This window comes from Myxocyprinus asiaticus, chromosome 35 (assembly GCF_019703515.2).
Source record: "Myxocyprinus asiaticus isolate MX2 ecotype Aquarium Trade chromosome 35, UBuf_Myxa_2, whole genome shotgun sequence".
In the NCBI taxonomy this organism is placed as follows: domain Eukaryota; kingdom Metazoa; phylum Chordata; class Actinopteri; order Cypriniformes; family Catostomidae; genus Myxocyprinus; species Myxocyprinus asiaticus.
The window spans coordinates 18,395,436-18,412,270 of NC_059378.1; the positions used below are offsets into that span (position 1 = coordinate 18,395,436).

General features: G+C 35.7%; 2 protein-coding genes across 2 annotated transcripts in view; both read left to right on the forward strand.

Annotated features, from left to right (window-relative positions):
* The first annotated feature begins 1,734 nt into the window (after positions 1-1,734).
* On the forward strand, positions 1,735-7,468 carry LOC127426459 (transcription factor BTF3 homolog 4). The gene is made up of 6 exons (XM_051673291.1): positions 1,735-1,825; positions 6,232-6,293; positions 6,469-6,582; positions 6,672-6,873; positions 6,971-7,030; positions 7,130-7,468. Exons 2-6 carry the CDS (start codon positions 6,240-6,242, stop codon positions 7,174-7,176), a joined length of 477 nt encoding a protein of 158 aa, XP_051529251.1. The 5' UTR covers positions 1,735-1,825; positions 6,232-6,239; the 3' UTR covers positions 7,177-7,468.
* Positions 7,469-9,354: 1,886 nt separating this feature from the next.
* The window catches only part of LOC127426012 (zinc finger FYVE domain-containing protein 9-like), a 43,058-nt gene continuing 35,577 nt past the window's right edge, over positions 9,355-16,835 (forward strand). Inside the window, exon 1 of the mRNA XM_051672430.1 lies at positions 9,355-9,531. The gene's annotated coding sequence lies outside the window, so the exon portion shown is untranslated. The remainder of the gene's footprint in view (positions 9,532-16,835) is intronic.

Here is a 16,835-nt window from a genome sequence, read left to right on the forward strand (position 1 = left end):
CTTGAATCTCAACTCTGGCTCATCATTATAGTAATGTATTCCATTAGATTACTCAAGGTCAGTAACGTATTCTAAATACTTTGGATTACTACTTCAGCACTGGTAGATTTGTTTTTATTTTTTTTATTGTTTTGACTATAAAGCTCTGCCAGTACAATAAGACAAAATACACATGTTAAAAATACATTCTCTGAAAAACCTAAATATCTTATGCAGTATTGTTTCTAAAACAAGATCAATCAAATTGATCTTGTTTTAAGGATTTTAAAGATATTTTTACAGGAAAACAATACAAAAATTATTATTAAGAATACGATTTTTGCCCTAATATCAAAGGTCTTACTACAAAAAGTTAAATCATGATCCAACGTGAATTTTCTTGATAATAAAAAATATCGTGCCTGGTAATATGTGCATGTAAAATGGCTAGAAAGGCCATTTTAGCTTAGCGAAAAGCTGACAATTTACACAAGATTTATTTCTATTTCTTCTGCTCCAAACTTCTCTGTCTGCTCGTATGAATGTAACACATCATAAGAAAGTGTTTCACCACTGTTCAAATGCACTTTGGCTCGCATCATTTATATGTATAAATGTTTTCCATCTGAAAGGACTAAATATTAAATGAAACAAATGACAATAAAATGCAAAGTAATCTCTTCAGTAATCAAAATACTTTTTGAATGTAACTGTATTTGAATGACCAATGATTTCAATTGTAACTGTAGTGGAATACAGTTACTAATATTTTGTATTTTAAATACATAATCCCATTACATGTATTCCGTTACTCTCCAACCCTGATCATAGGCTACTATCGTTTTGAAGTATTTAATTTAAGATGTGTCTTATGATAAAGTTTTGGGTCACTAAATAGTTTTTAGTTCTCTTTCAGCCCTTAAAGGAATATTCCGGGTTCAATTCAAGTTAAGTTCAAGACAGCATTTGTGGCATAACTTTGCTTCCCATAAAAAATAATTTTGTCTTGCCCTATTGCGGTTACAGTGAGACACTTACAAAGGAAGTAAATGGGGCCAATCCGTAAACGTTAAAATACTATTTCAAAATTAGAGCCCCAAGACATAAACAGTATGTGTGTTAAAATGGTTTTAGTGTGATAAAATCGCTTACGAATCTTTTCAGTGTATAATTATAGCCAATATTGCAACTTTGTTGCCATAAAGATGATAAACCATAAAACCCTAAAACAACTGTAAAAAATTATGATTTAAACAACTTTAAAGCTCAAATAACACGTGAGTTTTAACAGAAGAATTAATGTAAGTGCTTTTATACAATTATAAGCTTCACATGTCTGTCTCTAAACCCTCCTAAAATTGGTCCCATTCACTTCCATTGTACAGTAAGTGCTTTTTGCTTTTATTAAAGAAAAGGAGGGGCAAGCCAAAATTATTTTTGTAGTAATCAACATTGTGCCACAAATGCTGTCGATTGAGCTTAATTTGTATTGAACCCGGAATATTCATTTAAAAACCATCAGACGACTGGACACGTTTTTGCGTGTGTAGCCTACTCACGGAAATGTTGATTATTATTAGGCTATATACAAGTAGTACAATGTGAATTTTTTTTATTATTATTATTTTACATTGAGATATTTATATATTTATGATACTAAACGTATCATGATGTTTCATGTTGGATGCGTAACTGTGCCTTTCCAATATTTAATGCCGAACCGCTAGGGGGAAGCATCACAGATTTGCGCCATAAGAACAACAAAACCATCGTGATATCTTTAGTCTGACCTCTTCCGCCTTGTTCATTCAACGCATGCTTCTCTGAGCAGCTGTGTGTTTATCAGGTCAGTAAGGAATATCGTTATGTGTTTTAATTCAAATATACTTGAACCACGATGACTACATTGTAAACGTCATATCTGGTATAGTTTTATAGTGTCGTGTTTATGTTATGATGTGATTTTGAGATGTGTGCGTTGTTATGGTCGCAGTGATGTGAGCTGATCTCCAAAGCGGAAGCTGCATTCACACTCACTCAGATTATGCACTGTCAGGATATGCCTTTATTCCCCCCAGCACTGTTAGCTATCACCACACCGTGTGAGTGCGTGTGTGAGAGAGAGAGAGACACATCTTATTCTTTTTAATGTACTGACTACCGAGCTATTCAGGCAGGGCGCAGATAGGGTAAGCGCGTTATAAATGAAAATAACAGTACTGGAAACTTGAAACATTCCTCTAGCTTTGTTTTTAATCACCTTTTATGTGATGTTGTTGATAGGCGCATCAGCAGTAATTCACACGCAGTGCCGCCTACTTAACTAAATTCAGTAGATTGTTCTGGGCAATATATTGAAAATTCACTGTATAATCGCGATTATTTTGCTGACGATATAAAATTAAGCAATATCGTATATGTATGCGCTTTTTATTTGGCAATTAAGTTTCATAAAGAGCATCAGTAGAATAATTTCACGATCCTTCAGGTCTGCTCAGTTTAACAAGATAACATGATAATGGCGATGTGCGATTAAAGGCCGATAAACGGTCTGCGCTTCAGAATAAACCGGTGACGCACTGAGCTGTGTGCACGCGCGGGGCATTCCTCTGAGAGCAGTTCACGTGCATTGCGAAATCGAATAACTGCAGGTTCAAGCATTTACGCAATTCCAAACTTTAGTAACAGTTACAAGTTATTATACAAATCTACAAACGCTGCACAGTAAATAGAAAAGGATGAGATGACAGCGTTTCACTAGAACATTGTAAATGGTCAAATAAACATTGCACTTTCGGTGTCAAAATAGAAGCTCCAGATGAAGTAGGACAGAAATATATTACTTTTGTATAAAACTAATCTAATCTAATCCTCAGTAATAATGATTAGGCCTTATATTGTAATACTAATCTTGACTGGGTCCCACATTAATAATTTAATACTATTCAAGCTACAGTTAGGTTCCAGAAAATAGGCTAGTTTTGTGCATTCGCAAATATAAATATATAAATGGTTAAGATATATAAATGGTTAATAATGCTTTTTATTAAGCCATTTTGTATATGGAATGTAAATATGAAAGTGCATATCAATGAAAATGATATCCCTTGTGTTTATTTCGTGAAAAACTCTGGGAAACATCCCTTCATTGTTTTTTAAATAGATTTTTATTTAATGCCATTATTGAATCTACTTGGCTACAGTGGCTGTTTGGATGAAATTATGTTTCTTCTAAAAAAAAAAAATCACTTTTGAGCCATTTTAGATTAAATGCATAATAATCGATATATATATATATATATATAATATTGCCAATATAGGCTGAAAAATATTGAGGTATCATTTTTGTAGCCATATCGCCCTGCTCCCGGTTACAGTGCGGCTATTTTTTTGACGTGTAGTATTTTTACCATTAAGGTGCAAGCCATATTTATTGGTAATTTAGTTTAGAAGGATAAATAAAATTGTGTTTTTCGACCTTCTAGGTTATTAGGGCATTTTAAATTGGTGATTTTTAAGGGCAGAAAAAATTTTATTTTGAAAAGTCGTGGAAATTTCTGTAGTGACCATCAGGTTTTCTAGTTACACTCAGCTCTGAAATATTGCATCAGATAGAAATTGCGCTTTGTGACACACACACACACACTTACTGAGCACTTTATTAGGAAAACTATGGTCCTATTAAAGTGCCTGACGTGGTCTTATGCTGTTGTAGCCCATTCTCCTCAAGGTCTGACTTGTTGTGCGTTCTGATATGTTATTCTGCTAACTACAATTGTACAGAGTGGTTATCTGAGTTACTGTGGCCTTTCTATCAGCTTGAACCAGTCTGGCCATTCTCTGTTGACCTCATCAACAAGGCATTTCCATCTTCAGAGCTGCCACTCACTGGATGTTTTTTTTGTTTTTAGCACCATTCTGAGTAAACTCTAGAGACTGTTGTGTGTGAAAATCCAAGGAGATCAGCAGTTACAGAAATACTCAAACCAGCCCATCTGGCACCAACAATCATGCCATGGTCAAAATCAATGAGATCACATTTTTCCCCATTCTGATGGTTGATGTGAACATTAACTGAAGCTCCTGACCCGTATATGCAGGATTTTGTGCCTTGCACTGCTGCCACACAGTTGGCTGATTGGATTGTATGCGTGCATGTATATATGTGTGTGAATATATATATATATATATATATATATATATATATATATATTCACACACACACATACATACATATAAACACACAGCTCTGGAAAAAATTGAGACCACTGCAAAATGATCAGTTTCTCTGGATTTACTATTTATAGGTATGTGTTTTAGTAAAATGAACATTTTTGTTTTATTCTATAAAGTACTGACAACATTTCTCTCAAATTCCAAATAAAAATATTGTCATTTAGAGCATTTATTTGCAGAAAATGACAACTAGTCAAATAACAAAAAAGATGCCATGTTTTCAGACCTTGAATAATGCAAAGAAAACAAGTTCATATTCATTTTTAAACAACATAATATTAATATTTTAACTTGCAAAGAGTTCAGAAATCAATATTGGTGGAATGACCCTGATTTTCAATCACAGTTTTCATGCGTCTTGGCATACTCTCTACTAGTCTTTCACATTGCAGTTGGGTGACTTTATGCCACTCCTGGTGCAGAAATTCAAGCAGCTCGGCTTTGTTTGATGACTTGTGGCCATCCATCTTCCTCTTGATCACATTCCAGAGGTTTTCAATGGGGTTCAGGTCTGGAGATTGGGCTGGCCATGACAGGGTCTTGGTCCAGTGGTCCTCCATCCACACCTTGATTGACCTGGCTGTGTGGCATGGAGCATTGTTCTGCTGGAAAAACCAGTCCTCAGAGTTGAAGAACATTGTCAGAGCAGAAGAAAGCAAGTTTTCTTCCAGTATAACCTTGTACTTGGCTTGATCGGATCGGTGATAATCTGGGGGTGCTTCAGCTAGGCTGGAATCAGGCAGATTCGTCTTTGTGAAGGATGCATGAATCAAGCCATGTGCAGGATTATCCTGGAAGAAAAATTGCTTCCTTCTGCTCTGACAATGTTCTTCAACTCTGAGGATTGGTTTTTCCAGCAGAACAATGCTCCATGCCACACAGCCAGGTCAATCAAGGTATGGGTTGAGCTGCTTGAATTTCTGCACCAGGAGTGGCATAAAGTCACCCAACAGCAATGTGAAACACTAGTAGAGAGAATGCCAAATTGCATGAAAGCTGTGATTGAAAATCAGGGTCATTCCACCAAATATTGTCATCATTTTCTGGAATTTTCCAAGCTGCTTAAAGGCACAGTTAACTTAGTGTATGTAAACTTCTGACCCACTGGAATTGTGATGTAGCCAATTAAATATGAAACAATCTGTCTGTAAACAATTGTTGGAGAAATTACTTGTCATGCACAAAGTAGATGTCCTAAACGACTTGCCAAAACTATAGTTTGCTAATATTAAATCTGTGGAGTGGTTAAAAAATGAATTTTAATGACTTCAACCTAAGTGTATGTAAAAACTTCTGACTTCGTGTGTGTGTGTGTGTACACACTACCGGTCAAAAGTTTTGAAACACTTGACTGAAATGTTTCTCATGATCTTAAAAACCTTTTGATCTGAAGGCGTATGCTTTAATGTTTGAAATTAATTTTTTAGACAAAAATATAATTGTGCCAACATATTCATTTATTTCATTACAAAACTAAAATTTAATTAAAAGTTTTTGAAATTGATGACTTGGACCAAATAATAAAGAAAAGCAGCCAATAAGTGCCCAACATAGATGGGAACTACTTCAATACTGTTTAAAAAGCATCCCAGGGTGATACCTCAAGAAGTTGGTTGAGAAAATGTCAAGAGTACATGTCTGCAAAATCTAGGCAAAGGGTGACTACTTTGAAGATGCTAAAATATAACACAGTTTTGATTTATTTTGGATTTTGTTTAGTCACAGCATAATTCCCATAGTTCCATTTGTTATTCCATAGTTTTGATGACTTTACTATTATTCTAAAATGTGAAGAAAAAAAATTATAATAAAGTGAGTGTGTTTCAAAACTTTTGACCGGTAGTGTAAATAAAACAATCCTAATCCAGTAACCAAGAACAAGTGGAAAGTTCAAGTTTTTTATTTGAACTGAAGGTTAAAATATATCAAAATAGTATGGTAATACCAAATAACCCAACATGCAATTACGATTTTTGCCCAGGTGATTAGTAAAGCATTTGTTTGTCATTGTTTCAGAAGTCAAAATGAACCAAGAGAAATTGGCTAAACTTCAAGCCCAGGTCCGAATAGGGGGCAAGGTAAGAAGTCCTGAATATTTTATTTTTTAAAGCAATCTTTTTTTTTTTTTTTTAAATACATTTTAAATATCATGTTGGACCTAACAATATTGTCCATGAACTGTTGACTGAACCCTACAATGCCAATTTTATAATTTTTCCATCTTATTTACTTGTAATTATTTTTTTTCAATAGGGCACAGCACGCAGAAAGAAGAAGGTGGTGCACAGAACAGCAACAGCTGATGACAAGAAACTCCAGAGTTCATTAAAGAAACTTGCAGTTAATAACATAGCTGGCATTGAAGAGGTAGATCATTAGCTCTCCACTTTTCTTTTGCTGTTCTCTCTCAGTCCTGTTTGAGAAGGCATTGAGAATGTGATCTTTTTACCTTACAGGTGAATATGATTAAAGATGATGGCACAGTCATTCACTTCAATAACCCCAAAGTGCAGGCGTCTCTGTCTGCCAATACCTTCGCCATCACCGGCCACGCAGAGACCAAGCAGCTCACAGAAATGCTCCCAGGAATACTCAGTCAACTCGGTGCGGACAGTCTCACGAGTCTGCGCAAACTCGCTGAGCAGTTCCCCAGACAAGGTAAGTAAAGCAGTGGTTTTAATATGGAGTCATTTATTGTAGAGTCGTTGACATTTACAAGGCTGTTTTTTTTTTTTCTTTCTTGTTACATTTCAAGTTCTCGACAACAAAGCTCCAAAAGCTGAAGATATTGATGAAGAAGATGATGATGTCCCAGGTATGAAGTTAGATGTTGCCTTTTGTCTTTTGTGAATCAGCATAAGATTGTAATATGTTAATTCTGGATGAGTCTTAATTCATTTTATCCTTTGCACAGATCTTGTAGAGAACTTTGACGAGGCATCAAAGAATGAGGCGAACTGATCATTTGACCTTCTGTAGTTGCTGTTAAGGATGCAGACTTCTGCAGGATTTTAACTAGAGTGACTGACATATCATTTCAACACTATCCAGCAAATCAGAGACTTTTATATCATGAATTGGTAGTCCACATCCTTCCCAGACCATTCTCCTGCACTTATACAGAAAAATGGACGGTTACAAGCTTAATGGGTATAAGTCTTAACCACAATGCTAGTTGATATTTTGACTGCTGTGGCTATGAAAAATAGTCTTACTTATTTTTTCCTGTTAATTAAAGATAATTAAAACTTAACTTTTCTGTGGGTTTTTTTTGTTGTTTTTGTTTGTTTTTTGTTTACTGCAAATGCTTTGTCAAATGGGATTTGTCATGAGGTCAGTACAATCCTAATTAGTCTACATAATGGAGCCCATAAGAATAACATTTTTCTTTCCCTAAAAATATTTAAAATGGTAAATTTGTAAATATAAACCAGTTCACACCAAAATACTGCAGCTTCTTTCAGTTGTTTATTACTGTAAAACAATATTACATTAATAATTTAAAAGGTGAAAAAGACTTTCTAAAGTTAATATGCAGTTTCTAATTATGTTCAGCTCTAAAATATTTAAAGGTCATTTACTCACCCTCATACCATCACAGATGTGTATGACTTTCTTCTGCTGAACACAAAGATTTTTAGAAGAATATCTCAGCTCTGTTGGTCATTACAATGCCAGTGAATGGTGACCAGAACATTGAAGCTCCAAAAATCACACAAATGCAGCATAAAAATAATTTGAAAGAAAGTGAAAGTGGAGATTTATAGTTAAAAAGGACTTAAATATTGATCTGTTTCTCATCCACACCTATCATATCGCTTCTGAAGATGCATTTTTAACCACTTGAGTCATATTGATTACTTTTATGCTGCCTTTGTGTTTTTTGGAGCTTCAAAGTTCTAGTCACCATTCACTGGCATTGTAAGGACCAGCAGAGCTGAGATATTCTTCTAAAAATCTTTGTGTTCTGCAGAAGAAAGTAAGTCATACACATCTGGGATGGTATGAGGGTGAGTAAATGAGATCATTTAAATTTTTGGGTGAACTATCCCTTTAATTGTCTAGAAACCTCTCTGTGAGTGCAATCTCCTTAAAAATTATTTAAAACCAAATTACCACATTTTTATTGTAGAAACAATGACTTTGTTATCCATGGCATTTTATTAAACTGATTACATGGATAACACATGCTAAAACAATCCGGTCCCTGCTTTTGTATTACTTTTCCTAAATATGCATAACTGATTTACATATGTTGGGTGTTTCTTCAACTTAGAGGTCTTTATCACTGTCAACTTTTAGAAAGTAAAGTCTAGCATATTTTCTCACACTTACTAGTTTACTTGATTTGTCTTTAAACAATGTCCAACATTGCATGTACATGCAAAACAGGAAAAGAAATACCTCCTGGCAATGTTGTATTTTTTTTTTTTTTTTTTTTTTTTTGTGAAAATTCCCACCACATCTTAAATTGTGTTTAATAGATTCTGTGGTGAAAAATAGCAGTGATTTAAAAAAAAGAATTTTTTAACATTTTGAAATAAAAATAAATATTTTGTTTGGCTAAGACCAATTTGATAGGTAACATATCCGAAATACACCTAATTAAATATTTTCACATTCTTTGTGTAGTTTGACAAAATTGCATATTAATTGGAAATAACACCCAATAAAAAATATTAATATAAGTTATATTCACCTTGATTTTTTTTCTTCAAACATCACTTGTATTTCATCGCACGCATGCATGCTCTTCACTGACTTGCTTTAATAGTACACTAACTTTTGAGCAAAATTATTTGGTGTGGTTGAAATGATGCCATAACTGTGGGACAGTCGTCATTTTTGAGATGACGTCATTTTCACACCCTAAATACTGAAATGGCTTATGGTTGTTTCACTTTGTTTAGAATAGATGATCATTGTTTTAAACATGTAATCATTGATATTAATAATGGATTTTCAAAGTTCAATATTGAAAGTCTCGCTCTGGAACAAGACTAACACAGTAAAAGCATCACATAAAAGGCATATGAAAAGTACCAAAAATGAATGATGATGCATGGTAAAAAAGTCAGAATCTGTTGGTTTAATAAAAAGCCCTGCGACATTAAAGTAACTAAAGTTGAAGAAACAGCCTGTTATGTAGAAATGAAAACATTAATATCGCAGTCGTCTTGCTGAGGGCTGCAGAACATATTGGTAATTCTGCACCCTCCACTCAGTGTGCGTTTATCAGAAGCGCCACTCTGCAGCCTCTAATGAGGAGCAGAAGACAACGCGTACACTTAGGTGGCGATCGGATGCAGTGTCCTGGTAATTACTTCTGTTCAGTATTTTTTCTTGCAATGTATTAATATTGCGCTCTCAATTATTTGCTTATTCATCAGAAAGTGGTCGAGGTTTTATACCGAAAGAGGTATTGGTATAAAGGGGGAAGTGTTAATTGGCTCTTGTTGATGGTACACTGTGTCGCATTGCTGTATATTACAGCAGCCACAGGCAAAACTGATGTGCGTTAGCCATATATGTACACATGCGTTTGCACCTCAGTTGTACTGCTAACCAGAAGTGATGCTACATTTTAACAAGTCAGTTTTTTCATGTAAAATGCTTTAGACATTTTGTCGCGGATGAAGGTCGTGGTCGGCTCGCCTGCAATGCAGTACTGTCCGGGGAGAATAACCGAACGCACATTCATTCACGTGTGCGTTGGCAGATGCTGTATTAACTTTTTGGTTTAGAAAAAACACAATATCGGAATGGACAGAGACAAAACTATAATGTTTTTATACTGTTGTACTTAAGCGCGCTTCTGTCGGAGCGACGCGCCGCGACAAACTGAAACGCTCCCGTCTACATTGCAAGCGCGCGATGTTTTCTGTTTGGTCGCGTCGCTGCCGTTGTGCATGGGGAGATGGCGATGTGACTGCTTAGCACTTTTTTGCACTTTTGTGTGTAAGTGTGGTTGCCTACAACATTAGCCTAAATGTCATTAAGGAACACAGTCACTTAAATGCAATAATGTTGAACAAAGTGTCTACACAGTGTTGTTTCTGGGTCATTCCAGGATATCTGTGCCTTCTCCATTTAAAAAATGTGATTTTTAAAGTAAAATTTTTTTATTTTTTTATTCCATTCAGCATATAAAATAAACAGAGAAAATACGGAATCAAATTATTACGGAAGCCCTGAACCGCAAGGTGAAAAAAAGAAAAAAAAAACTTCTCTCTCTTCAAAAAAAATGCATGCGGTACCAACCTTGGCCACCAGGTGTCACTATCAGTAAACATGTAATCTTATGCTTTTAATGCTTTCGCTGTTGCTATATAGTTGAATAATACATTTATTGTTTATTTAAGCGTTTGCAAACCTTAATCAAGACAAAATCAGATTAGATATGTTTGATATGGCATTCGTTGTCATGTAACAACTGGAGTTATTTTTTGTTTGAAATTGTTGGTCTTTCTAAACCATCTATGCTGTTTGCTCAGTGTTACATGGTGGAAGCGAAGGAATGTATTGAGGAAAAGGGAAACATGGGGAAATTATTATTATGTCTGTCCTTTTGAAGTGTTAGGGGTACATCTGGTAATGTTAATATTGTTGTAAGTAATCTAATTTCTAAACGAAAAGATCATTTATAAATTAAATCCTCGCGACTGAACGGGGATGTCATGTGCAGACTTTCATGGTGGAATTTAATCATAATAATATATTTTAATATAACAAGTTGTCTATGCATTTGAAACACACTGTCTGCTGCATAAGTGAAGAGTTCCAGATGAAGAATGTCAAATAAATATCCAAATATTGTTGGTCTGTCTAAACATGTGCTAGACAGTTACGCCGATGTAAAATGCTCATCCCAAACAAATTGGTGAGGGGTGAGGAATCACCTATAGTATCGCTCCCCGGGTTCCGCCGGGGGGAAGAATAGTAGGCTACACACACCTGTTTTGTATTAGCAATATGGGCGTGAAGCTATGAAAGTATAATGATTTCTGATGTTAGGGGGAGTTTTGGTACTGCATATTTTTATTTTTTTTGGCCGTGCCATGCCGGGACGTGGGCTGGCTGTTATTGTGAAAACGGGGTGAGTAAATTGGGAGGGTAAATCGGGGTAAACTTGAACTCGGCCGCTGTTGATGTGTTCTACCTGTATCCCACGTCCGGTAGCGGGTTAGGAACCCAGCAGTACATTTTGTTGTTGGGTTATTTGTTTTACATGCTTGTGGGTTTCTTTTCTCCAGGGAGGCCTCATTGAATGTTGTGTGTAATGTTATTTATTTGTCCCCCGGCGTTTATTGTCATGAGCGTGTGTGTGAGGGCAGGTTGTTTATCTCTCCATATGCATTCTGTAATGTAATTGACGACGGCTATGTATTTAGCTTGAGTGGTATTAATGGCATGTATTGACTAATCATTGATGGTGTGTATTTATGATGTGTGGTATTTAATTATGTATTCTGTGGATATTTATGTGTCTTAGAGATTTGCTGTGTAAGGAGTTGTGTATACCGGGTGGTAATATGAATTAATTTGGTGTACTGTACAATCATTTTTAAATTCCCATAATGAATATATAGACTCGTTTGTTGATTCTCTAAATGTCCCAAAGTCAATCTACTGTGGATTGTTAGCAATATCAAATGTTTGTCAGGATAATTGTACTTGTATTAATGGGATCAACCTGCAGGTTTTAATACTTAAATTCTTTAATACTTAAATAAAATACTTCTTATTTTTATTTCTGTACAGCACTTTGGTTAGCCCGCTCGCTGTATTTAAATGTGCTCTATAAACCGAATAAACTTAAATTATTGAATAAAAATAAAACTTATAAGTATATTGAGTTGTGTACTTGAGTGTTTTCTTTGGTTATTTGATGCCCAAATAAATATTATTATCCAGTGGAGGACCCTTTGGTGAGCCCCTGCGCTCGGGGGGTTCCATCTGCTGAGCCGCGGAACCATACATCACAGCATCTCTGGCCAGAAGTGTGCGTTATCGCATTTTAAACTTATTTCACGTTAGCGTTCTGTTATAATTTACACAATTGAAAAATATTTTACTTATGGTAGCCATCCAGCTTTTACCTTACAGTATTTTTCATTACAAAAGATTCCACTCATCTTTAATTACCTCATGGATATTTTACAAATTGCACTTATTCTTTCACTCACATTCGCAGTACAACCTCAATTAGGCACTTGCAACTTCTCAAATCTGTCACTGCAATTTCAAATCTTCGCACCTTGACTTTTGCAAATATTTTCGCGATATCTCTGATGCATAACTAACTTGTGCATCAGAGATATCTGACTTGTGACAGAAGCGTGCTTAAGTCTAACTTGTGCACTAGCAAACTCAGTGTTGGCGACAGAGGAAGTCGGGGCAGGGGGAGGGCGTAAAGGAGTCCTTTTATAGGTTGGTGCCTAGCCAATGAAATTGGACTTCTTTTGTACACGATGTCACGACCATAGACATATAAATGGTCTCGACACCCGCGGCCTTAACACTTTCCAGATGTACCCCTAACACTTCAACAGGACAGACATAATAATAATTTCCCCATGTTTCCCGTTTTCCTCAATACATTCCTTCGCTTCCACCATGTAACACTGAGGATAGGGCATAGATGGTTTAGAAAGACCAACAATTTCAAACAAAAAAATAACTCCAGTTGTTACACGACAACGAATGCCATATCAAACATATGTAACCTGATTTTGTCTTGATTAAGGTTTGCAAACCCTTAAATAAATAATAAATGTATTATTCAGCTATATAGCAACAGAGAAAGCATTAAAAGCATAAGATTACATGTTTACTGATAGTGGCACCTGGTGGCCAAGGTTGGTACCGCATGCATTTTTTTGAAGAGAAAAAAAAAAATTTTTGAAGAGAGAAAAACATTTTTGAAGAGAGAAAAAAAAATGTTAGGAAGAGAGAGAAAAAATTAAGACTTAGGCACAGGAAAGAAATGAGATGCTTTTTTTTCGCCACTGTAATTTTCTTTTTTTTTTTCACCTTGCGGTTCAGGGCTTCCGTAAATTATATAAAATTAAACTCTGGTCATAAATATTTAGAAACATAAAAAAAATATATATATATATATATATATATATATAAAGTATACTTTCAAAAAACAATAAGAATGCACACACACACACACACACACACACACACACACACACACACACACACACACACACATTTAAAACTACAAATCCCTCTCCACTGCCCCGAGAACCCTCCAAAAAGGCAAAATAGCTGTCCCGCTTCCTATTAAACAAATCCAATTTTCCCAGCGTTCTACATGTCATTTCTTCGAATGCCGCCACCCTGCCCAATTTTTATGTATCTATCCCCTAGGGCTACCCCTGATAGTCGACCAAAGCTTAGTGCATGAGAAGAGTCTTGGTCGACCAAGTTTTGATTGGTTGGTCGCAGAAAATACTCCACATAAAAATGACGAACACCAGTATTACTGCTGGTTGGATGCTAGGGGGTACTATGGGGTAATTTTCATTAAGCAGGGTTAGGGTTAAGCCTACACAATAAAGCAAGACACCTTGATTTCAAACTTAGAACTTTATTTTTTATTTCAACTAAAAATTCAAATAAAACTGGAACAAAATAAATAAGTGCAATTAAAATGTGTGCTATATATATATATATATATATATATATATATATATATATAGCAATATCCAATTACATCGGAAACCCCTGGGCTGAGGGATCAGTGAATATTCTTGCTTTAGTGATTTTGCATTGAAAATTAAATTAATTTATTTAAAAAATGAAAAACTTCAATCAAATACATTTACAAATTCAAATTGCACTCCAAATGAAACGAAAAAGCAATAAAATAATGAAGTGATAAAAGAATTATATATACACACCTTTCCATTTACGTCAGGCAAGAATCCGTCTAAACATGCAGGCGGAAATTTACTTACATAAATGAAGACATAAAACAATTATAAATGTAAAAATAATAATTATAATGATGATAATAATCACTGAAATATAAATCATGGTTCGAGGTGAACGTGTTTTTGTATTATTTTATGATTTAATCACAGGTGTATAGGCTGCAGAGTTGTGGTCACAATGAACTGCTCTGTGGAAATAAAGCGAACTGAACTCAAAGCATCTCCTGAGCTGAGATGTCTGAGGTCATTTGCAGCACTCAAAGATGATACTGTTCTTGCAAAAAAAAAAAAAAAAAAAATCAGAAGACAGAAACAAAGAAAGAGTGAGAATCTTTTAGATGCACGTGTTCCACAAGACAGCACGCCTCCGTACAATGTGAGACCGAATGCATAATAATAAAACAAAATCTTGAGTAGGCCTAGTCCACCTTTGTCAGTCGACCTATGTAATTTACTGAAATTTAATCTGGGACGTTTACCATTCCCCATGAAGGACTTCGCTATGCTATCAAATTGCTTGAAATAAGAGAGGGGGATATCTATAGGGAGAGACTGTAGCAGGTAGTTGGTTTTTGGAATACAATTCATTTAACATTAACCTTCCCGGTCATAGATAAATGTAATGAAGCCCATCTACCCACATCACTCGAAAACCTTTTTATTAAGGGGTCAAAATTAACAAACTAAATCACACAAATTTGCTGGGAATAAAATACCCAAATACTTAATGCCCTGTTTGGGCCACTGGAAGGCGCCTGGCTGAAAAGCCGTTAACGGGCAGTACGCTGTCAGAGACAAAGCTTTGGATTTAGACCAATTTACTCTGTATCCTGAGAACTTAGAAAAGGATTTAATAATTCTGTGGAGGCAAGGCATAGATCTAGTAGGGTCGGAGACAAATAATAAAATATCAAATGCGTAAAGCAAAAGCTTATGCGCCACACCTCCAACCACCACCCCTGGAAAATCATCCTCCTTTCTTATCGCAGCTGCTAATGGTTTCAGGGGAAGACAGAACAATAAGGGGGAAAGAGGGCAACCCTGCCGGGTGCTCCTCTCCAGAGTAAAATAATCTGAAATTAATCCATTCGTTTGAACCACCGCTACCAGGTGTCTATAAAGTAACTTAATCCACCCAATAAATGTATTCCCGAACCCGTAAACTTCCAAAATCTTAAAAAGATAATCCCATCCTACCATATCAAACGCCTTTTTGGTGTCAAGTGAGATGGCAGTGACCGGAGTCTGATCGTTTGCCACTGCCTGCATGACATTAACACCTAATGTTATCAGAAGAGTTATGGCCCCAAATAAAGCCAACTTGATCTATATGTATAAGAGATGTCATAACTTTACTTAATCGGTTTGCCAAAATTTTTGACAATATTTTAACATGTAGCTGGATCAGGGAAATTGGATGGTATCTCTTACACTCACTTGGATCTTTGTCCTTTTTAAGAATCAGACTGATCTGGGCTTGCGTCGTGGTTGGCGGAAGCTTTCCATTCTTTAATGATACCGTATAAACTTCTAGCAAAAGTCAGTTCTGTAGCATAAGATCTAAAAAAAACTCAGCGGCAAAGCCATCTGGCCACGGAGCCTTGCCTGTAGGCAAGACCTTAATTACCTCGCCAAGCTCCTCCAAGGTTATCTCAGAATCAAGAGAATTTTTTTGCTCAGTCGTCAGTTTAGGATGTTCTAATGGTTCCACAAAATTTCTAATATCCTCATCAGTAGACGAAGACATGGAACTATAGAGATCAAGATAGAATTCTTTAAAAGCATTATTAATATCAATGGCTGAGGTAAATATTTCACCACCAGCAGATTTCACTGAGGGATTGGTAGAAAAATACTCTTTTTAAAAATTAAAATGTTTAATTTCTTTTTATATATATATATATATATATATATATATATATAGCTAGAAGCTTCCCTGCTTTGTCCCCCGACTCAAAGTATGACTGTCTTGCCCTGAATAGCCAAAACTCCACCTTCTGCGATAAAATAGTATTATATCTGTATTTCAATCGGGTCAGTTCCCTGAGGCCATTAGACGACATTTGGCGCTTCAGCTCTGCCTCGGCACTTTTAATATTCCCTTCTAATTCCACAAGTCCTTGTGCTTTGGATTTTATGGTGAATGAGGCATACTGTATGATCCGACCCCTAAGAACCACCTTAAGTGCCTCCCAAGCCACGCCCACAGAGGATACTGATGACGAGTTGGTCTCCATATAGACATTGATTTCAGCCTTTAGCATTTGTTGGAATTCAGGATTTTGCAAAAGGGATAAATTAAAGTGGCAACTATATGATTTATTTTTCTCCATATGTGGCAACACATCTAAACACACCAGGGTGTGATCTGAGACTAAAATGTTTCCAATTGAGCAATCAGCAACAGATGAAATGAGGGACTTAGATATATATATAAAAAAAATCTATTCTAGAGTAAATCTTATGGACTGATGAAAAAATGTATAGTGTCTACCAGATGGATTCAAAAGTTTCCAAATATCTGTAAGACCAAAATTTTTACACTTCCTGTGAAGCGTCAGTGTTGCTCTAGGGGGCTTGCACACTTTTGCTTCACTATGATCAAGGACTGAGTCCATCAAAAGATTAAAGACTCCTCCCAATATTATATCATAAGGGGTGCCAGCGGCTTGCAAC

Excerpts from the sequence above, each read along its gene's own strand:
- LOC127426459 (XM_051673291.1), top strand. The coding sequence starts at position 6,240 with ATGAACCAAGAGAAATTGGCTAAACTTCAAGCCCAGGTCCGAATAGGG. Across the intron at positions 6,294-6,468 it reads AGGTCCGAATAGGGGGCAAG|GGCACAGCACGCAGAAAGAA; the intron begins GTAAGAAGTCCT and ends TTTTTTCAATAG. Across the intron at positions 6,874-6,970 it reads TGAGCAGTTCCCCAGACAAG|TTCTCGACAACAAAGCTCCA; the intron begins GTAAGTAAAGCA and ends TTACATTTCAAG.